General features: G+C 35.5%; 1 protein-coding gene across 1 annotated transcript in view; it reads left to right on the top strand.

Annotated features, from left to right (window-relative positions):
* The window catches only part of LOC129757908 (neuroligin-4, Y-linked), a 395,502-nt gene that overhangs the window by 311,297 nt on the left and 59,609 nt on the right, over positions 1-24,596 (top strand). Inside the window, exon 2 of the mRNA XM_055755292.1 lies at positions 20,189-20,406. Within this exon, the coding sequence (XP_055611267.1) occupies positions 20,189-20,406 (218 nt within the window). The remainder of the gene's footprint in view (positions 1-20,188; positions 20,407-24,596) is intronic.

The following is a 24,596-nucleotide window of genomic DNA, read 5'->3' as shown; positions in this document are numbered from 1 at the left end:
TTCAGATATAAACTTCTATCAAAATAGCAGAACTCTGAACCTGGGATTTGTTTCGAGGTTATGGCCTCAGCTCTTAGTCAAAATGTTTACTCTTGAATGTCTTCAGCGACCAGATGTTAGATCTTTTGTGGTTTGTCCCCTGTTTAATGTTGCTAATCAAAATAGATCACTCTGATTGATTTCAACAGTGTCACTTTCTTGTTGTTTAGCATTTTCCCAATCTGGAAGAACTACACGAACGAAGTTGACAACCTTCTTGGAACTTATAGTATATATTTCGGAAGGATCCAATATACCTTTTCCGAGTTGTTTTGTTCTATTTGATATAAGACAAGGGCAGTCACACACACCACACAGGGCAGTGTTTGCACCTGGACCTGTTATTCCTGCGCCAGCTGCATTATCCATTTTTGATCCAGCAGTATAGAATAAAAGGGATCCAGCTTGCAATTCGGGACCACCTGAGTGCCATGTACTACAATTAGGTTCTAAAACGCTGAATGAATGATTGAAGATTGGTGTCGAGAATTTTTCAGTGCCCTCTGTTGGCTCCCTCAATTAGTAGTTTGTTGTTTTCGAGCCTTAGAACTTGCTTTTTTGCTTCAAGTTGTACGCACTGATGAATTGGTAGGAGCCACAGCATCGCTTCCAAGGATTTTGTTGGTGTATGCAGTGTAGAGAGCCACTTGCTTTTCCTGAACCCTCAAGCAACCCCCCTAGTACTAAGGCCATGATATAGATACTACCCTGCTTAAAACTCTATGTATCGTAAATTCCACTTTTCATAATTTTCGTGAAAATGAGAAGCAATTTCCCGGAAAAGTGCACAAATGTCGAACTATCCCAAACATTTTGCTGAATCAGTTGGCGAAAAAGGAAAAAGTTAGCATTGGAGCGGCTCTAAATGCGATTCGGAAGTATGGAGAGGAAAGCAGCTTCATATACAAAAAGAAATCTGGGCGGAAACCGGGTCCGGTGGACAAAACTTTGAACCGAAAAGTAATTCATGCTTACGCCAGTAAGAAAACTGCCGCAGTTCAGGATGTGGCGAAAAACGTGAATCCCTTCTCAGCACTGTCCATCGTTCCAAGGTAACATTGGGTCTTAAGACATATAAGAAACAGAAGATGCCGAAGCGGAGTCAAAAACAAGCTGCTTCCTTCAAATCAAGACCTCGTAAAAATTGTATGATCCTGATCAACTGCTGTGAGGGAAATTATTGTGCGTTATCATCCACGACGAAACCTATTGCAAGTTTGATAACAAAACGGATCCGGGTGACGAGTAGGTATCGGGATGGCCAGAGCATTGACGAGACGGAAACATCAACTTTTACCGAATAATTTTGGTAAACAGGCAGGGCCGTATTAAGCCACTGGGGAGCCTGGGGCAATTTTGATGAGTTCAGTATTCTGTTTTTAAATAGCTATGTTTTCTGCGTAGAAGATAGTTTCTGGTATGTTAAAATAAAAATTGTTAATGAATCATTTTAGGGAAAGTTTAAAAATATCTCAAAACTCAAAGCTCTGATTTGAGCTGCAAATTGCAAAATTTAATTCTCATTTTTTTATTACCCTACCCAACTAATATTCTCAGATTTAAAAAAGTGCCAGTGTGCCAGTTTTGGCGAAATTTGCAACTATTTTAGTGAAGTAACCATTACTTGGAAAGGTAACGTAATAATAAACATTTATTGTGCAAGATTTTTGGATGTAATGAAAATGAGGAGATGTTTTCCTATATTTTACCTGTTTTGTACAGAATATCCTGACTGAAAATTTTCGATAAAAAAAAATGAAAATTTGAGGTGTTTTTTCTCATATTCTTCTTATTTATTTCGAATTGGGTTTACATTATTTGTTTCCAGATTTTGAGTTAAAATTTTTAAAATCAATACCAAAATTTTAATACTCTTAGCCCGCAAAATGCGGGAGAACTTCTTAACTGCTTACCAAGGCCGGATTAACGGGGGGGGGCAAAAGGGGCAATTGCCCCCGAGGGAAAAAAGTTTTACATTACTTCAATCATACTACTTCAATTTCTACAAATCTATGGAAAGAAATCAAAATTAGAAAATCGGAATGAAAACTTGAAATACAACAACTCCGTGAAATAATATCTAGAAAAGTTTTTCAAGTAAAGGGGGCCCCCTAGAGAAAGTAGTGAAGAAGTTTTCCCACATTTTTCGGGCTGAGAATATCAAAATTTTGGTATTGAATTTTAAAATTTTGAACTCAGAACCTGGACAAAAATATTGTAAACCGAATTCGAAAAAATGAAGAAAAATATGAGGCAAAACACCTCCTTTTTTCATTTTTTTTTTATCGAAACATGTTAGCTCACAGTGCTAAAAGAGAACAGAGAAGCTTTAAAATAAACCATTCAGAATTTTATCCGGGCAGTATCCGGGTTAATACCGGGTATTATCATAAATTTCCACTTTTAAATCGTTATTATTGATATTTCCGTTGGTTTATAAATTCTAAACCGTTTCCCTTTCTATTTTTGAAAATAAATGCTTAAACACTGTAGTTGGACCGATCGACAGTACAGAGTTTCTTTACTGAATTTCCATCCCAAATTCTGCCTTAGACTTAAAGTTCGTATTGGAACATTTTAAACTGATTTAACCCAAAATTTTGTCAGCTTCTGAAGTAAACATCCTGAATTCAGTATATCATTTTCCAAATGATCGTTCTCAAATAATCATAAAAACGATCTAATAGTTGAGTTGCCAATATCATTGACAGATTTTCTTAATATGAATGTTTCTATGTTTTTAATAAAATCTTTATCCAGATTCAATTCATTGCGATTTTCAAGTCTTGTATTGTTTTTCAGTTATTGATGTTCAGTTTCATGTTTTTTCTGAATTTGAGAACTCAAGATCTTTGTTTTTTCCTTTTTTCAATGATAACTGATTCTGTGATTTCAACATTTTATCTTTATTCCGATTTTATTTTCAATCGATCATTTTTGCACTTATACCCAAAATTGCCGAAAAAAATTCTGTGTTTTTGCGAAATAAAATTATGACTTTCTGTGATTTTACCCGAAAATTCTGTGATGGTTTTCTGTGATGGAAACAGCATAAATTTCTTAGAAAATTCATAAAGAAACTGGACTTTTTCACATTTTACTTAAGAAAAATTAACTAACATTATCAATCATGATCATGATTTGGCCAAAACAAAGTTGAAAATCTAAAATCTATGTTGACATAAAATTTGTAATTTTGGAAATTCGTACAAAATTCAGAAAAACTGTGAATATTTTCAAAATTCTGTGTTCTGTGCCACGGATTTTGTGATGAAAATTCCCTCCAAATTCTGTGGAATTATTGATTGTTCTGTTATTTCGGCGACCTTGTTTATACCCCTTGAGCTTTGAGGGCATCCAATTAAATTTTTGTCACATTTAGAATAACAATTTGATAACCATTTGATTTCTCTGATGAGAATCATATTCATAAAAATATTCATGAACGTTTTTTTGTGTTTCAAAGATATAAAATTGAAGTTCACATGCACATCTGGAGAAATTTCTGCTTTGGCTCTGATTGTATCTTTGAATCTTTTTTTTTTCAAACTTAATTCATTCTTTTTTCTCAAAACTTGATTTAAAATTATGATTTAGATTTGAGACACTGAATTGTGTGGTTCGGAATATAACCTGAATTTTTTCCTTGAATTCTCAAACTCTTATATTTTTATCTCTAGGGAATTTGAGTTTAATTAGTTTGTATATTTTTTGAATTTGTATTCTATGTTTTAAATCTCCATTATACTTCCCAATTGTCATGAGGTAAATATTTCCCGATGAAACAAAAATGAGAAAATTTGAAAAAATGGAATCATAGGGGCCCCCCGAGAAAAATTGCCCCGAGCCCCCCGATGGCTTGATCCGGCCCTGCTGCTTACTCAACTTATTTAAGAAAAAAATGATTCTTGGTATTATTTTACGGGGGCCCCTTCAGTTGTTATATTTCAAGTTTTCAATCCGGTTTTACAGTTTTAATTTATTCTCATAGAAAAGTAAAAATTTAATTAGTGTTATTAATGTAATGTTTGAACTTTTTTCCCTCAGTCGGCCCCCCTAAGGCTCAGGGCAATTGTCTCTTTTGCCCCCCCCCCCCTTAATCCAGCCTTGTAAAAAGGCAATAGTTTGCCAAGTCATATGTGAGTGTGGCATGCTTTCCAAGCCGTTCGTGACTTCTGACACAATGAAAACAGCTGTCTACGACCGAAAGTGCCTCAATAGTAGCGTGCCTATTTTTTTGCCCAAAACTGTTGTTTTCCAGATTTGGTATCAGGTCACTACTCAAAAGTCACGATGGCATGGTACAAATCTAACCGAAGGATACAAATCCGCCAAATTGTCCTCGATCGAGACCAATTGAATAAAATATGTGAAGCCTGTAGATTCTATCGAAAAAAAAAGTGGTTAAAACCAGCGCAAATCAGCGTGTGCTGAAGCTAATGAGCAGTCTTCAATCAAAAAACTCGATTACTAGCCTACGTTTGATTGGGATCTTATTTTTTTTTCATTCACTGTAAATGAAGACTATATAAAACATAAAAGTGAATACAAAATTTAATTTGCTCCTAAGTTGTGTTTATACTTTTCATTTACAATCGTGCTTAGATAGAATGGGATACCCTAAGGATAAGTGCTGAAAAACTAAAATCGAGAGAACACGCTTTAAAATTGTTATGTTTGGTCGGTTTCCATTTATTTTCGAAAATTTCCATAAAATTCTAAAAATCCTTAAAATCACGAAATATTGTTTAAAATATGAAGAATTGTAAGGCAATATTAAATCAAAATCTACCATTTTTACACTTATAATACCCGTTTAGCTCTGAGGGCCTCATATAAATTTGAATAAATTTTAAGTTAAGTCTTACAACAACATAAAGCCGAAAGCTAGTGGTTTTTCGAAGATCCAGATTATCTTTTATTTTTAAGATTTTCTAAAAATTTGCCCAAGGGGGCGTTGAGCTCGAAACTTTTGCAACAAGGAACGGTGAGAGAAAAAAGTTTGAAAACAACTGATTAAGATGCAATAGCTTTTCAGGTAACAAAAATAAGAAAGAAGAATTTTTTACGTTTAGCCAATTGGTTTATAAAAACGTGCGTATATTAGATCGGCATCAATTGGAACTAATGAAGTATAAAACGAGTTTGGATTGTTTTTGGGTCCAATAATCACTTAGCTTATCTTGGTAGCTTTAGAATTGGGCATGGTTTTCAGCTCGACCTGTCATGCGAAAAAAATTAAAGTATTTTCATTCCTGATTGATAGCTTTTTTCTTCCCTGTAACAGTTAAAACAGCCAACAGCCAATCGATCGATCGATCTGCACTCTCTGTGGGGTGGACAAATACATATTTCAGTAACAACCCATTAACCTGTCCATTGATAATTCATTACAGTACCTACTCGCAATTGCCAGGCAAGTAACAGCCAGCCAGCTATGCATCAGACGGCGGCCTCTGCCGATCGATCCAAAATATTTCAATTAGTGCGCAAATCCTCCATTCCGACACTGAAGTGTGCCGCCTCATTTGCATAAATCCTTCCTTTGGTCGGTTGGTTTGCGCAAATTCCGCCGTTGTTCGTTCGTTGTTCCATTACTTTACTTCAGGGACTACCGAGCAACTAACATCTATCGACAAAACTGAACGGGCGGGCACGGATTGCATTAAGATGCAGATCCCCGTGATTTTTATTCCTCCTGCTTGCTTCGAGGCAACAGCATCATCATGAGCACAAGGCACAAGCAGACATTTTCTCCTCAATGGCACCCCGAGCGAGAGATGGTTAGTTAGTGGAGAAAATGCACGTCCGGCAAACAAATCCCATTATTGATTGCAATTATTTACGAGCATTTGGTTCCCGTTCTTCCGATGCTACTACATAAGAATGGTGGCTGCAGCTTATTGGAGGAAGGCCACGAAATCGACTGAGTAGCGTTCACTTCCAAACTCCCACGCTCCTTCCAGGCCACATTCTTAAACATACACACACTTTAACATCGGTATTTATTATGGTGCAGCCCAAGGACATGCAAAAACCGCGCTCATGCCTTTGAATATTGAAAGTTAATAGAATCATGTTCGATGCTCTTTCTTCAATTGCGATTTTTTTCTTGCGTGATACCATTTTGCTTTTGAATGAATTCACTGATAAAAAAAAACACGAGAAATGCTTCGGAGAAAGTTGCATAATAACACAAAGCAGCAACGGATGGGTAGCATTTCATTGGAAGATTCCGAGTCCATTCCCAGTTTCTGGAAGTAAAACAATTTGCTACGAGTCAGATTTTTTCGACAGTTTCTTTTGAACTTATTTCACGGAACGATGGTTTTGTTCTGCTTGTTTAGAGTAATTATTCTCACAAAAAAAAACGTTTGATAAGGAATTTTATTTTGTTGAATAGAGGAGGATGGTCTATTTGGTTTTCCGGCGTACAGGGATGTGTAACAAACGGCTTGAAAGGTCTTGACAAAACAAGAAGAGTTTGTATGGGGCCAAGAATATAATACAATACAATATAATACAATACAATACAATACAATACAATACAATAACACGCTGAAATGGTGCCGTGGTAGCAATCAGAATACAATACAATACAATACAATACAATACAATACAATACAATACAATACAATACAATACAATACAATACAATACAATACAATACAATACAATACAAAACAATACAATACAATACAATACAATACAATACAATACAATACAATACAATACAATACAATACAATACAATACAATACAATACAATACAATACAATATAATACAATATGGCCCTTATTCTGCGCCGCGCGTGACGTGATGTTTGTAGAGTCACCCAAGTCACTCTATTCCAGTTGTCACTTAAGTCGAGAAACGTCACTTCGGATGAACTTTTTGAGTTCTTACCCTATTCCCATAGTCACCGAGGGTGAGAATAGTCGCATTCAAGTGACGATTTTAGGTGAGAATTGTCGGTACCTTTTTAGGTAGCGACGAAGCAAAAATTTAAACAGAAATTAATTGTTTGTTGGATTTGATTTATCAATTTAATTTAAAAAATGTCAGAAAATTAATGGAAAAGCAAGTTCAATAAATTAACCTTACCCATTAAGTTCTATTTGAGCATGGTTGGATCAAAAATTTGAAAAAACGGAGTATAATGAAACTGACATCTAAATCTGAAATAAAATAGAATTTAAATTTTGATCTAGAGTTAATCAACCAAAATTTCATCAAAAATTTCAATAATGTATCTTATTCTTGGTGCGATCAGAGAACGTAACTGGATTAAGAATAATACTTTTTGATTAGGCGCAATTGTTTGTCATAATACCAATCAACTTATATTTTACGTTTGATTTGAAATTTTTTTTTTATTACAAATTGGGTTTACAACAAGTTTATTACCTAAATCGATTTCCAGTCGTGAAACGAACAAAAAAGGTAAATTTTTACTATAAAATCTGTAAAACAATTTTTTTTCTCTTTTTCTGGGATTAACACAAATTGATCATCTTCCGGCTGTAAAATTTAAATCGTTGCTGACCAACAGTAGATGCATTGGACCATTGGAAACTCCTCTACCGTGAATTTTCTGTACGGCTGGTGTTGCTCAGGGCGTCGGTGATATCTTCACTATGCAAACCGGAGCAGGTTGTCTTTTAGATTCTTTGCATAGCACAGTGTTGGTGTTGTTGTTGTAAGCAGCAAAAAATTGGGAATGGAATCGGTTCCTCACGGTAACGTGATGCTCCAGAGCGGTTCAGGTAGCATTCTGAAATAAAGACAATTTAGTTAAGATTAGTAGTCACTATTTATGTTTTTCAACATGAGAAATTATTTTTAACTGCAGTTCGAAACTACCGGTTGCCAACTCCTGGTGTTTGATCAAACCGATCAAACGCGTTTCCTGTTGCTGGACCGGTTGTTTTCAGCCATACCAAATTTTCGATGCGAAGATTGATGGATGTTGGGATTTTTAGGAACGCCGTGTTTTGCTGATTGCTGGCTTATGTGATCTTGGGCCTGATCCTCGATCTCGGCATCGGTAAAAACGGCTGGTCCCTGCATTTAACGCTTGTAAATCCGGATTATTGCCTTATACTGAACTAGCCGTCGCGAAAATTAGGAAATTTTTCCGAAGAAAAAACCAAAAACATAAGTTTGACAGTTCGGCGCTCATCCAGTCACTCAGCTGGGAATGAACACCTGTCACTTGCTCTCACCTTGCTGTCACCTCACTTAAACCGACTGTCGGAATAAGGTGACAAGAGTCGAGTGACGGTGGGGTGACTCGCTAATCGTCACGTCACTCGCGGCGCAGAATAAGGCCCAATATAATACAATACAATACAATACAATACAATACAATACAATACAATACAATACAATACAATACAATACAATACAAAACAATACAATACAATACAATACAATACAAAACAATACAATACAATACAGTACAATACAATACAATACAAGACAAGATGCTCAGGTTAAAATTCTGAAGTTTCTGTAGGAGAACTGGGTTTAAAATGCGCCAAGACCAACAGAATGCGCCACCATCAGTAATTCACTAAACAAACATTTTTCAAAATTTCTGAAAATGCCTGTTTGTTTTTTTTTACACTATTGTGCGTTCCTAAACATTTGGGGACCTTCTTAGTTTTCAATATTACGTAAAACTGACAAAAAACGAAAACAAAAATATTTAGGAGTTTTTTCTTGCAATTTTTCTTGTGAGGAATTACGAAATCGTAAAGCAAAAAAAAATACAATATACAGCACATTTTTGAGAAGCCAGTACATTTGTTTATTTGTTTGCATTTTTGCTCTCCAATTTCAAGTGAGGTTCTTCGAAAAAATAAAGATTCTGTAGAGGGTACGACCATTTCATGAGAAAGCTGAAATCGGTATCGGTTATCAAACGGGCGTATGCGCCAAATGTAAACAATTCGAATTATTAACTGTGTGAAAAATTACGTTCGAAGACCTACATTTTGAACCTACTCACTTTTAAGATGGTTGGTTTGTATTCGAGATATTGAGAAAATAAAATTATAGGGGAGAGTGGGGTGTCGTGGGCCATGGAGAAACGTGGGCCACTTTTAATATCTCAGATGTGTGTTGAGATAAATATCTCAAACCAACTGTCATCATCGTCGCTTTGCGTGAGCATATATTTCTATATGTTGTTGACTCAAATACGCATCATAAGCTTCTTTATTTATGAAGCTAAAAAAAGTTACAAAAATTTACTTACATAATTAAAAAACACCCGCTAATTGTATCGATGGGGAACCTAAAGTGCATAACAAAAATATGCTCATACGCTTATGATCATAGTTTTGTCATGATCTTTCACGTGGAAATGGAATTTTTGATGAAACATCAATAAGTCACACAAACGCAACCAATTTGCAAATCATAGCTTGTGGGGAATCGTGGGCCACACATCTTGAACCACCTATATTTTTATGTTTTTATACACATTTGAAACTTAAAAAACGTTTTTCCTATCTGTGAAGTTTTCTTATGCCAAATTAAGAGTTATAAAAAATATTTTGTCCATCCTATATAAGGAATTTTGCCAAAACGTTCGCGAACCAGGGTTTGGAATCTATGCGATCATACACAGCTCTCTATTTTATTTCATCATCTGAAATTGCTTTACAATAACGAAATGAATTAGGAAATCACAGTTTTGGGTCAACTCAAAAACTTTACATGTTATTTGTTCAATTTGGATTTGGTGGCCCACGATTCCCCACCATTTTTCAAAATCCAAAAAATATTGCTTTTTTTCAAACAGGCAGGATTTGGGGAAAAATAACTTATTAAAAATTAAAAAAAAAAGCCTTAATATACCTTTAAAACCATATCATTTTTTATTTTCATTTTATCTTTTATAGTAAAGAAATTATGGAACAACGAAAAAAAGTGGCCCATGATTCCCCATATCCCATATTAACATTTTAACTGAAATTCGCCTTTTCTGCAAATAAAAACGTTTGATGGATGCCCAAACGACCTCTTGTTTGTGTATGTAGCAAGAGCCCTATGCATTTTTTTTATTATCAAAACCGCCGACCACGGCCTAGAAGAGAGAGTTTAAGTCTTTTTAGCCAGAGGTCATGAGATCGAGACTCGGTCTTGGCATACATAGAACTATTTCTATGGGCTGGTGGTGTTTAGCATTAGTAAGATGCCGCGAAAGCGGGACATGTCCCGCTTTTTTGTTGAATGTCCCACTGTCCCGCTTTTTCCTCAAAATGTCCCGCTTTTTTTCTTGGAAAATTTTTACAGACTAACACTGGGAAAAATTAATCTTTTGTCTCAATTTGAATTCTGTGATGAACAGAAAATCATTCAAATCCGACTTTTCCTAAAAATAAGCAGCATTTTTCATAGTTTATATAAGACAATACTGAATAACTCTTAAGCTCTTAGCATTGCAGTAAGATTCTGATTCAGTTAAGTGTTCTTGGAGAACGTTTAATCAAATGTATGGAGAGAAAATTTTTGAAGTTGCTTCCAAATAATTGTAGATTATAGAATTATAGAGATTAATTCTTTCGCCGGAGTTCTGATTAAATTGCCTTATATTTTACACCACCTTTTCCGACTCAATTGTCCAAAGTATATAAAGATGATAGTTTTCTTTAGTTTTCAAATTTTTAAACAAATTACCAAACAAACTTATTGTTATACAAAATTACACAAGGTTTTTTATCTGATATCAAATCCGCCGTTTACATGTACGACTTTAATTCGCGACAACCGTTTAATATCAAGTTTAAGAAAAACTGAGCAAAATCAGTCCTTGTTAAGAAAAACTTTGAGTACTCTCTATAAACAACATTGGCTGAAAGTAAACGTTTTAAAATTTTGGCTACACAATTAAGCTTTTTTCAGAGTTTCTTTAATGTCCCGCTTTTTTCGGCTGTGTCCGGCTTTTTTTTCGTGAAATGTCCCGCTTTTTTTCAAAAAGTATCTGGCAAGCCTATGCTAGTCCAATATAAAGCTTAGTTTATTTTGAAATGGGACTCTTTGGGCCGCTAGCTTATTTCCTAGTTATCGGACAAAACCATCATTATCAAGTCGATAGCTGGAAAAACCGTTGATTATTAAAAAAAATTCTGTGTGAGAGTGGTGGAAAAGTATGCAAATATTGTTGAAAATGTCCACAAAGTTAGAAACATGCGTTGGGGTGCAGCGCATGATCGGCAAGGGTTATCAAGGAAGTCAAGTCTCATACCAGTTTTAAATACGAATAAGCAAGTTTATTTCTGCTGGACGAGAAAAGTTTTGAAAACCCCTATTTCAAACAAATTCCATTTTTCATCGTAGCAAGGTCCCTTGCAGATTGAAGTTTGAATTTGCTGGTTGTTATGAAAAAAATATAATAATTTGACCAGACTCTGCTCCTATGAAAAAATCAAAAACTATGGTTTTCTCTGTTTTTAAAGTACTTTTGTATGCATATTTTGCAAACTACGATCTTAAATAACCAATTTTACTTGAAGTTCAATCTTATGATTTACTTTGTTTTCGTTAAATTTTGCCAACAGCCATTTCAGTCAAAAAGTTTTTAGTGACACTAAAATTATCAAGCTACTTTAATTTCAAAACAATTCAATGGGAGTGTCCTGGTCGGGAAATTCCGTGAATAAAAAAAAACAGGAATTCCTGTTTCCTGGGAATCCAGTTTTCGCTCCCGGGAATTTCCGACACATATATTTTTTTTTTTGCACGGCTTGATTTTTAAATTATTTCCAATTTCAGAGAGTCACAAATCTTCAATCAGATAGGTTTTAATGATGTTTTCATAGATTAAAAAGCTTTTTGACAATGTGTCAATCACTCTAGTGAATATTTTGCAGTGTTGTAGAGCAAGTTTAAATATTTGAATATTATTTTCAATCTTTTTCCATCATACAAAAACTACCATTTTTTAAAACAAATCTGAAACGTACTTTCTCAAAACTAACAACTTTATGGCTCATAAGGAGTGTATTCGAAAAAAAATGCATCATTTTGTATTGTTGATAACTTTTGAATGGATGGATGGAAATTGATGAAATTTTCAGTGAAGCTATCTTATAATGCAGTATGTACGTGTGCAAGCTTTGGTGACAAAGATAATGCCCATTTAGAACGTTACATGTTAATATTAGTTCAACAATTACTTGATTAGTTTTATGACCATTGTGGTAGATAGATGCACGAAAATGATAACAATGAACAGACTTAACATTCCTTTTTATCAAAAGGATGTGCATGTTTGAAAAGTCACATACTTTGATGGCAGATAAATGTTTAAATGAACTGTGGCAATATAACTGCAGTGATGGAGCGCAACGGTCAAATTATGATTGGTTGAAATGTATATTGGTTGAAGTGGTGAACTTGTAAGGCGAAAAGGAATCACTACTACATTTGTAAATCGTGGATTTAAAAAAATTGGTGGGAGTTAGATGACGGTTGGTCAAATCAGTCTTAAAACGAGTTTTGGACCGACGTGACGTGTTTCTCCATTCGAGAGAATCCATAGCGAGGTTTTGGTTTGAAGCTACAACAATAATTAAACTGCTTGAATGGTTTCTGGTTTTTTTTATCGTAGTTGATTATATATTGAAGACTGAAAAAAATTAGATTCAAAAAGTTAAATAAAGAAAACATTTGAGATTGCATGCAGCAAAGCTTCAATCAGCTGAATATCAATTAAAGAACATACTTTTTACATGTTTTCCAATATTTCTCTGGATCCCAGGAAATCCCGGGAAATTGGCCGCCAGATTTTCCGATTCCCGGGAGCGGAAAAATGTTCGGGAAATGAACACTCTAAGTTGAATCCACCAAATTGCCCTAAGTTTCTTTCAAAAGAAATGTATAAGACCAAAATGTAGCGGAAATGGAAGAAGAAGGTTGTAGCAACCCAAAAAACAGATTTGACGAAGCAAGCGCCAAAAAAAACTTTTCAATCATATAACTGCAAAAAGTGTGAGCCCGGCCGATGGAAAATACCAATAATAAAGTAAAAAAAAATAATACAAAAAATGATGAATTTTATTTCCATCAAAGAAAGTATTAAGAATAATCTAATGGTTTTTAAGATACACGCATTCGTAACTGTCCCCATTTCTAAATTAACTAAGCTTCATATATCCTTGAAAGATGAACGCTTTAGTCTAATGTAGAATTTAGATTTCTTCAAATAAACATGAAGTTTTACCACAAAGAACAGACGTACAAGCTAGCCCACGAAACTTGTGTAAAATTTCCAACGATGGTTTTGAACCAATTTTGGTTTTTTGGCTGGACCACCAGATGTCTCCAAACACACCAAAGAGAACTGTCAAAACCAAACTGAGAAAAAAAACTAAAATTTTGTCTGTTTTGAAAAGGTATGTTTCAAGAGTATTGCTTTGAAAGTTTTGTAACACTGTCGTCCGGTTGCATGGAAAAATATCATAAAAGTTAATCGCTATTTCCTTTAAACTGGAAATGCTAAATTTTGTACAATGGGATGCAAAAGTGATACTTGAAAGTAACCCGCTTTATGATGTCTGGAATCAGTTCTGATAGGTAAGACTTATCGTCACGAATGTTCCTAATTGACTGGATATAGCCGATTCGTCCTCGGACGATAACCGTTCAAGAAGTGCCAAAACTTTTTGTAAAACCGTTCGTTTTTTCGACTGCTTTAGTAGTGCAAAAATAAAGCAATGAATAAAAATTTATCACCGGTACTTTTTATCTGGTTTTTACTTATTGACTTTTTCGGGGAGTGAAACAAACATCATTTATCTTCATCCATCATCAGGTGTCCCCCAGAGTAACCCGAAACGATATGTTAATTTAAAAAAAAAAAAGTTCAATCACCGAAAAAGGTCAATAAGAAAAAACCATATAAAATAAAGGAAGTGGAATGCTGTCCAGTCAAAAGTAACTATTATTGCATTTATCTATTTAGCAATAAATTGAACTCGTCTATTTTAGAGCGGCATTAGTATAATTACGATTCTGCCGTTGTGAAAACTTCCACTTGAAAATTTGATTTGTAACTTTTGAACGGCGCAATTGATGGCACTGTGTCAATTTTTAACGTATTTTTGGGATGTCAACAATTGAAATTTTACACACTTTTTTGAAGACTTCCCGATCGATTTTTCTTCTGAAGCGTTAGCGCTCAACTTTCGAGCCGGGCGGTTGATTTTTTTTTTCGATTGTTCTCTCTTGAAAGACTGTGCACGGGCTAGTTATTTGAAGACAACTTAACTCTGTGTCGGAAAATCAGATTCGCGGAAAGATTCACTCCGCGTTTCAAGTTTTCGAGATGGGTCGACGCGAAAACACGTTTCGAATCGACTTTGCACACTTACCGCCGAAATTGTTGAACTTTGAAGAAATTCACAATTTCATAGACCAAAAACTTGGCTTAACGCTAGAAAACGTTTGCCAAATCCAGCCAAATAGACTACGTCGTTGTGTATACGTGCAGGTTAATGACCCTGCATTAGTGCAGCAGGTTGTTGAAGATCACGACAACAAACATAACTTTACCATCGACGGTAAATCGTACAAGCTACGGATTCAAATCGAGGATGGGGCAGTTGATATCAAAGTATTTGACCTCACTAACAACGTAACCAACGAACAAGTTGCTAAATATCTAAGTGCCTACGGAGAAGTTCTTAGTATCCGTGACCTGCTGTGGGATGAGAAATTTAAGTTCGGAGGTATCTCAACTGGTATTCGTGCGGCCAGGGTGATAGTGAAGAAGAATATTCCGTCTGTTGTTACAATCAATGGAGAAGAAACTACTCTGAGCAACAAAGGTCAGAAACAAACATGTATGCATTGTCAAGAGTTTGTACATATTGGCATTTCATGCATCTAAAACAAGAAGCTTCTTGCCCAAAAACTGCATGCTGATAAAATGAAAGTGTCGTATGCAAGCGTAGTAAGCAACAATCCAAAACCAAAAAGCGCAGCGCCTCAGCGTTACCAAACAAACCAGCATCAACCCAACACAAGCCAACAACAACCCAACACAAACCAAAACTACCACACTTACCTCAGAACCGAACGACCAGGTCAACACTGAAAGCTCACAGGTGTTGTCGATGGCACCTCCCGTGATGCCTTTGACACGAAAAGCGAAAATTGCCAAATCGATCAGCTCTAGCACGCTAGAAACTGATGGTAACGATTCGGACGAATCCATTGCTTCGACCAGTACGACCTCAAAATAAGAAACCAAAACACGCATCAGATGATAGCTGCGGCCAAAATCCCTAGGTTTAGTGATGGATTCTTTCAGCTATAACCTTGGATCTATAAACATAAACACTATAACTAAGACCACGAAGCTAAATGCAGTACTAAACTTCATTAGATCGCTTGACCTGGACATCGTCTTCTTGCAAGAGGTGGAAAACCCAAATCTTACTCTTGCCGGATATAATGTGCTGTGCAATGTTGATCACACTAGAAGAGGAACTGCTATAGCACTTATAACCCACATCAACTATTCGCACTTGGAAAAAGGCCTGGACGGAAGACTGATAGCTATTCGTATCAACAACACCACACTCTGTAATGTGTATGCACCCTCGGGCAGTGGTTTTCGTGCAGCAAGAGAGAATTTTTTCAATTCCACACTGGCATATTATTTACGACATCGTACCGAACACGTCATACTTGGTGGCGATTTCAACTCCGTGATTCGACAATGCGACGCAACAGGAACAAATCCCAGCGCCGCTCTTCTGGCCGCAGTGCAACAAATACAGCTTCTCGATGAACCAAACAATTCAGGCCATACCTACATCACACAACAATCTTCAACACGTCTTGATCGTATATACGTTAGCAAAGGTCTACGCGAAAAGCTGAGAGCAACAGTTACGCATGTATGCTGTTTTAGTGACCATAAAGCTGTTACCCTTCGGATATGCCTCCCTCGACTTGGATATTCTCCTGGTCGTGGATACTGGATGCTCCGACTTCACCTTCTCACTGCAGAGGTGATAGAGGAGTTTCAATCACAGTGGACATACTGGACTCGACAACGTCGTTTTTTTCATCATGGATAGCCTGGTGGCTATCGTATGCGAAAAGAAAAATCTCTTCGTTCTTTCGTTGGAAATCGATAATAAAATTCGAAGATTTCCGTCTAAAGCAACAAAGACTCTATGTCCAACTCAGTCAAGCGTACTATGGCTACTTTCAGAATCCTACAGCATTGACCAAAATCAACCGCATCAAGGCAGAAATGCTCGTGCATCAGCAAAAATTCTCAGATATTTTCATGCTTGTAAATGAGACACAAGTAGCTGGGGAGCCTATTTCGCTCTTCCAACTGGGTGAAAGAAAACGCAAGCAAACAACAATATCACTTGGGCCTGACGAAATAGTGGATCATCCAGCGGAAATCCAGGAGCATCTTTATCAACACTATCGTGACCTGTATGCAGCCAGCGCAAACGAACAAGCGGGAGATTCTTTTATCTGTGAGAGAGTCATTCCCGAACACGACGAAACCAATGCAGCATGTATGGAAAGTGTTGAGAACGCAGGTTTCAGTGGTGGAATAGAGTTAATCTTTATTCAATTAATCGTAAAGTCCTTAAATAACTACTTATAACATAAGCGATAGCTATTCACTTTATTCACTGAAGTGATATCCTCACTGATTAGTTTTCTTATTTTCGTGTGATATTCTGAGCTAACCACTCAGAATATCTGGCTACACTGGTGAGTTACCACGAACCTAAATTGAGTTGTTTGGCTTCACAGTTTGATGACGTAAACATTTGTATCGTGTTTACCATCATCAGCTGTCATTATCAATCATCACCGCTATTGTTTCAATTGCGAATTGACTCAAAGCAAGCGAAACCAAAACAAACTGTTTTGGTTTCGCCGACGGAGCGGCAGATTTCCTCTGCTGAAACCGTAAGTATCAACGGAAAGTATTACTACCCAGGAGATCTATACGGCAATACGTAAAAGTGCGGCCCGAAAATCCCCCGGTCCAGATGGGATACCACGTGAGTTCTATCTCCACACCTTCGACATTATACACAGAGAACAAAATCTCTGTTTAAACACTTCCCGGCAATGTTATTCAAACCGTGTGGAGCACATCTCTCAGTTTTGCCCTTTTTTCCCCTCGTTTTGACAGATTTAAGCTTTTTTCCTCACATTTAAGCTTTCGTCTCCTATGCTCTCAAGGCAAAAAAAGCTTAAATCTGAGGAGAAAAAGCTTAAAAACGAGATTCACGAGCACGTATTTAAAAGATGTTGGTCACACGATACATAGACAAATCGTGTAACGTTGCAGGGATCTGTGTTTGAACGAGGCTCTCTCCGGAAATATCCCTCCCTAGTTCGTGAACGGTGTAATAGTATTGATCAAAAGAAGGGCAGTGACAACACAACACGAAGCTACAGGCTAATCTCTCTCTTAAATGTCGACTACAAAATCTTGACACGTATACTAAAAGCTCGTTTGGATCGAGTTATGCGGGCACATGGAGTTTTGACAGGCAGTCAAAAGTGCTCCAATGGTGAAAGAACAATCTTCGAAGCAATACTCTCTCTGAAAGACCGCGTGGCTCAGCTCATCAATCGTAAACATAGAGGCAAACTTAATGCCTTTGATCGGGTGACACGACCGCACCTACTTGAAACCATGTGCTCACTCGGGATCAATTCGGATTTTGTCCATCTTCTTCAGAAAATTATGGATGCTTCAAACTTACGACTATTAGTAAACGGACATTTATCGCGAGCTTTCCCAATCGACAGAAGTGTTAGACAGGGAGACCCTCTTTCGATGCACTTGTTTGTATTGTACCTTCACCCACTCCTAAGACGATTAGAACAGCTGTGCGGCAACGATCTTGTGGTTGCTTATGCTGGCGACATCACAATAGTGGTTACGTGCGAAAACAAAATTGAACAGATATACCAGCTTTTCTTTCGTTTCGGTGATGTATCTGGAGCCAAACTCAATCAAAACAAAACCACAGCGATAGATGTAGGCCTCAGCAGCACCAGTTCCTGGCAAGTACCCTGGCTTGAAACTAATCTAACAGTCAAAGTTCTAGGCATTACTTTTATCAATTCTATCCGAGCAATGGGAAGACTGAATTGGAATGCGTTGGTAGCAAAACACTCAATAAAAAAAATAGTGCGTTGGATAGGGGAGTCTCCTCTATGATATAGAAAATTTTGCAGAGATGCTGATTTTAATATCTTGAAATTGATCTAAAAAGACACCGTGATCAATAGTCCTAAGAAGTTTTTCAAATGTACCTATGAAATATTTGTATCAAGTTCAAACATGAGTTTAAAGTAGAGGTATTTTTTAATTTAACAAATTACTCGGGCAGATTTGATGCTTTGAAAATGGTTGAAAAGGTGATAAAAAGCCTCAAAACCCTAGGTGACACATTTTCGAAAAAGGAATTATTAAATCAGAAAAATCTCAATTTAAATTTCATTAAATGTCTGTTAATGTTTCTGTTATTTTATCTTAAAAGTTTCTGTTAAAGTTTAGGTGAAATGAATTTAACAAAGAAGTGACATGTCATTTTTTCAGCGAAAACCGTTTTTCGTCCTAAATCACGAAGGACAAACTGCTGTTGCGCAACCACCTACCTTTAGCATGGAAAGCACGTCCGAGAGAAAATCGAGTTGTACAGCAAATGCAATTAGACATTTTTGCATTTTAATGTGTCCTAATTGAATGCTGCTGCTGCTGCTGCTGCAAGCTGATGCTGATGTTGGTCATCAGAGGCGCTTCTTTTGGAATGGGTGGTTGAAAAAAGTGTTTTCCAAACTAGTTTTTCACCTTCTCCAGTGCCCATTTTCAAGGGTGGCTCCATTTGTCTCTAGACTACTGCAAATTTCGCAAATGAGACAAATCTGATTCTTTCCAACCCACACCTTTTCGCCGACTGCCCTAAGTAAATTCCCATCCAGAATCCGGATGCGGTCTTAAAGCGTGAAATTGAATTTGTCTCCGCCACTAATAACCCGCTGCCAGCCAGTTGACTGCAAGGTGCAATTTGTGTCAATATTCATTAGGAGTTTGTTTGCTTCAGTCCAACAGCTGCAGGCAAAAGATGGTCCTGGATGTTGAAGTTGTAATAAGGATTGGAGCAATGTTGAACTTGAACTAGGATTAACTATGAATTCATGTTTTTAATTGAAAAATCAAAATGAACAATCCACCAAAGAAATTACAATTTTTAAGCCTGATGCAGCCTAAAAAGAAAACCTTAAAAATGTAATTGAGGCCCTCAGAGCCAAAGGGGTATAAGTGACAAAATGGTCGATTTTGAGTTAATGATGCCAAACGATTTTTCATATTTCAAGCTTTAATTGCTGATTTTTTCAGATTTTTAGAATTTTATTTACATACTTTAACATTCGAAAGAAAAATATAAATTATCGAAAAAATGTATGGCAAATGACAAAACACAACAACTTAAAAGCGTTTTTTCTCAAAATATGCTTTTATGCACTTATACCCCTTTGGCTCCAAGGGCCTCAAATCTCAAATTTCATTCTTCATCCTGCAACATGTTCAATTATTGAGCCATATTTTTGAAATGGAATCCCAGCAAAGCAAACAAATCTGTGCAGCTGTAAAAATAATTGAACGAAAATTTGAAAAGAGGAAAGCAGTCATAAAAATGACACAAAAGTGATTACGTCGTACATCGAACGGCTCATTGATCAAATAATTAATTACCACGCTGTAATTATGGGAATCCGATTAAGGCCATCAGTTAAACCATCCGTACTGGTCGGAGTTGAAGTCATGAGCGCAGAAAAAAATTGTTTAACAACACGGCATCAGTCAAGTGAGGGTTCGATGTCGATGAAGCTCGACAAATGTTCCGGTTATGGTTATTTTTGTCTGCTCGATAGTTGTTTTTAATAACGATAAAAAAGAATCATTCATAATTTATGACTCGAAGAAAAAAAAAAAAGCATCATCAATTAATCACCACAATTCACCATTTAGATTGCTTTCAATAACTTCAATCCTCCGAATCACCATTGATTAAAATCAGCAATTAAAGCAATTATTTAACGGTCGCCATGTATTTTTCCATTTTTTTTTCAGATTCAGTCCAACGAGGACGCCCTCACCCTGGGACGGGGTCCGGATAGCGGACAAGTTTAGTCCGGTGTGTCCGCAGCGGCTGCCGAGTGTAAATAACGAAACCGCCGCTCTGGACAAGATGCCAAAGGGCCGGCTGGAGTATTTGAAGCGATTGCTACCTTTTCTAATCAACCAGTCCGAGGATTGTTTATACCTGAATGTGTTTTCGCCGGCACATGGTGAGTGCTTTTGAATGATCACGTTTGTACACTTGAATTTTCATGAGTTTTGAACGATACCCGATCAAAAAAGAAAAACAAAATAATGACTAGATTTGATATTTGTTATATGATTTAAATCAACATGCCCTCATGCTTTTCATCAACATGCCCTCTAGCCTAAAATTTCCACAAATGCCTGTCTATCCACCTTTCTTTCAAATTTCTATAAAATAAATTCTCTCTAGTTTTCATTCCACCGCACATGCCATTAAAATTGTAATCAGATTTGATATTTAGAAATTAAATATTTGCCTTTCAAAATGATTTAAGACTCAGCACTCGTAGAAAGTTTAACTTAACCTAACTAAATATCTCAAATCTGAAATAATATCTTAAATGCAAGCACAACAAAATGACAAAATTAATTAAGAAAGTACTAAAGGATATTGACAAAAAGTGTCTTGAGCAAAAATGCTCATTCAACCATGCATGATTTACACATACAAACTTTTTACAGTGAACAAATAGAACCAAACTGTCTTCCACAAAGCTGTAGCCAACGGATTTTTAAGCAACTTGCGTGAACTTTATGCATTCATTGATGAACTTGAAAGTTGCAAAAGTGCATTATATGAACATTGTAAGGGAACTTAAGTCACATAAAGGGCACCAAAGTGCTTAAAACGGGACTGATTTTGTACAATTCCCATTTGTAAACTATATGTACGCATTCATGAACTTGAAAGTTGCAAAAGTGATTTATTTGCACGTTGTAAGGGACTTAAGTCACAAAAAGGGCACAAAAGTGCTCAAAATGGGATTAACTAAGTCACAAAATTGAAGTTCTTTTAAAATCGCATCACCCCTTCACGTTTTAGTTTCAGTTAAAACAATATCTAGACGCGGTCTTGTGGTTGCGTGTTCGATTCTCACCATGAAGGTTGGGGTTTGATCCCAAAGCCGTTCAAGTTTTTTTTTTTCAATTAATAATTTGGACCATTCTGATGCGATATATGTATGTAAGAAAATGTAGGAAAGAAACAATTGAGCAATTTGTCGAGTTTTGAATCCAGCGCGTAGCATCATGGCGGCACCATGTACTGAACATATTAAATATTCAAGAGAAGGTGGTATGAATTGATACCAAGGGTGCAATGGAGATTGAGAAAGATTTTTTGCTCATTTCAAGATTTTTTGGAAGCTGAATTAAAAGGCCGCTGGAAGCTTAATAGAAGATCATAAGGACTTGTTTGGAACTTGAAAGTATGAATAAGAACTTATATTTTGAGCTGCGTAGAACGTACTTCATATCAATGATGGGGCTGAGTAAGCTTTTTTGTAACTGTTTTATCGGACCTTTGGTTGCTTGGGTAATTGCTTATTTAAGCATCGCAATGGATTGAAGCAAGAACAATTAAAAAACGTTGAAAATTCAACTTTTGCGCGAGAAATGGGGATGTTCTCTTTCACAGGGTTTTTAAATGTGTTAATTTGTTTTTAAAATTAGGAATTTTGGAAACTTTTGGATTTTTTTTTTCTCGAGTTTAAAAAAAAAAAGACATACACCGTCTTAGCCGATTTAGGCTTTTACAGACTGAATAAATGACATGGACAACTTAAGATTAACATTTAACACCCAGTACCGAGATGGGAATCGAACCCATGCCATCAGTGGACCAGCGATTACCGTCTTACCACGCTAACCACTCGACCACCGAGACGTACAGTAACATATCCCCATAATATCTCAATCAAATATCTAATATTTGAACTATATAATGTCATATAATTTTTTTTTTGGTTTGCACCAATCCGAGATTTGACAGTTCAAAAAATGCAAGTTTTTGCTAAAAAAAACCTCATATAACTAACTAACTAACGCTTCCAGATACAAGTTTGCGCTTTGAGAGTAAAATGAGCGAACTTTAATTTCGAAAAAGATAAAGTTGCCTGAGAAACCAATGGCTACAACTTTGTAGAAGACAGTTTGGCTTTATCTGTTCACTGTAAAAAATTCTATGTGTAAATCATTCAAAAATGACACCTCCTAATATTTTATTTAAGATTATTAAAGGGCATGGTTGGATGAGTATTTTTGGTGAATAAATCAATTGTCTAGCTCCTATCTTATCTTAGTCATTAATTTTGTCACGATAAAGGTCCGCTTTGGGACCACTGTGCATGGAGAATATAACTCAATCAGATATCGAAAACTAAAGGAGAGATAAAAATTAAGTTTTAATACACTACATTTCTGCTAAAAACTTCAAATATAAAGTAAAATTTGAGTTTATTTTGCAAGATTTGTTTGACGCAAATCCCAGAGTATTATTCTTAAAAAAAAAGTAATCCACAGAGAATTTAAATCGAAAATATTAGCTGATTAAGAAACATGCAATTTTAACTTTAAAAACAGTGGGGAACTCCTTATTTTCTTTGTTAATTGTTGCACATTATTGATATTGCAACATATATATGAGCCAAATTTCAATTTTTTTTTTATCGAATTTGGAAGAATCAGGTATAAATTGAGATCTTTTACTTTAACTTTGAAAATTTGTTTTTTTTTTTCTTCAATGATTTTTTTTAATTTGGTCAAGAGTTTTGTAAATTTAGCTTATTTTATTTGAGCATAGAATTTATTTTGAAGGCTTACTTAAAACCTGTTTAAAAAATCAAAGATTTCAACCATCGATAAAATAAGTTTTTTTTTCTATGACATTTTTGCTCAAACAGAGCATGAAATGAAAAAAATTTAAAATAAATTATTTTTAATACTATTTGATTATTCATTTTTGAGTTAATTTTTCTAGTTAAATATAATCTAGTTATTCGTGTTGAATAGGTTGAAAATACATCCTAAAATCTTTCAAATGATGATTAGGATTGGTATAAAGAATCCTTTAGCACCAAAATAGGAAAACTTCTTTCATTGTTGGTTGAAATCTTAAGTTTGCATCAAAATCTGGTGAACTTAGCTTAAAATTGCCAGAAGTTTTCTCTCACACACGTATCCGGGCGGGGCAAATCCGGGCTTTCTTCTGTAGAACCTGGCATAATTTGGACATTTATTTCCAAATTTTCAAACCAAAATCCGATCAATATTTGAGAAAATTTGACAATAATCCAAGAACTACTCAACAAAAATCAAGGGAAAAAATTGAATAGTTTTTTTACGCCAAAAAAACACAACCAGATCGTGTTTTAGTCTTCCGAAAATCGTATTTATTTATTTCAATAAATCCAGCTAGTAAAATTTTATTTTTGGCGACAAAATTAAAAATCATAACAATGCAATTAATTTTTTTTTCCAAAAACATGTGAATAAATCCGGACAAAAACAGGTTTTTTTTCAACAATATTTCCGGTTTTTCAATTCCGGTGGATGATTTTTTTTTTATCAAAAGGAACTAAAGTTCTACTAAATTTTTGTCATTTTTAGCTGCATTGTGCAAACGAACTGACTTTGGTTCATTTCAAATCGTACTAACCATCAGAATTATCATCCTGCAATCTCTTGCATTTTGAATCCTTACCGAAAAAAGTCATCTTGATAATTTTATTTTGATCGTGGAACTCATTTACGAGCCGGATTTGGCTCTGATTTTTAACTTGAATAAAAAATTTCAATTTTCAATCTTTTTCAGAATTTCAACACGTTTTCTGAAATGTACATAAAAACGGTTTCTGAATTTAGAAATATGAGCCAAGAATTCAAATCAGTTTCGGAAACCTCGATCATGAATCCATAATAAAAATTCGGATGTTTTAGGTTTCAATCATTGTTCTTTCTTGCAATTGTGTATCTATAATACGACTAGCAAATCTAAATAAAAAATAAATATCCGAATGATAAATCTTTATCCCCATTTTGAAGCTTTGATATGTTTAAATCAAAAGAATAAAGTTCATGAACTTCGAATCTGAATATGACTTAAAAAAACTACGCTTTGAAAAACTCTATTTTTTCCTATTCGGATTTTTTTAATAAATGTAAAAAATACGTTTGCTAAGGAAGTGTAAAGCTAAATTTTAACAACGATTTCAAACACAGCTTTTCAATTAAATTATTTTGGAATGATTCGAACCGAAAACAAAAATCCTATACTGGATACATAATCCGAAATTCGAAAACACAAATACATTTTCTATTTGTATTGTAAGGAACCAGAATAAAATTAAGTATCGAGAAATGAATTACTATCCAT

The sequence above is a fragment of the Uranotaenia lowii genome, chromosome 3 (genome assembly GCF_029784155.1).
Source record: "Uranotaenia lowii strain MFRU-FL chromosome 3, ASM2978415v1, whole genome shotgun sequence".
Taxonomy (NCBI): domain Eukaryota; kingdom Metazoa; phylum Arthropoda; class Insecta; order Diptera; family Culicidae; genus Uranotaenia; species Uranotaenia lowii.
The sequence above is the reverse complement of the archived record's forward strand: the minus strand, read 5'-3'. Positions and strand labels throughout refer to the sequence as shown.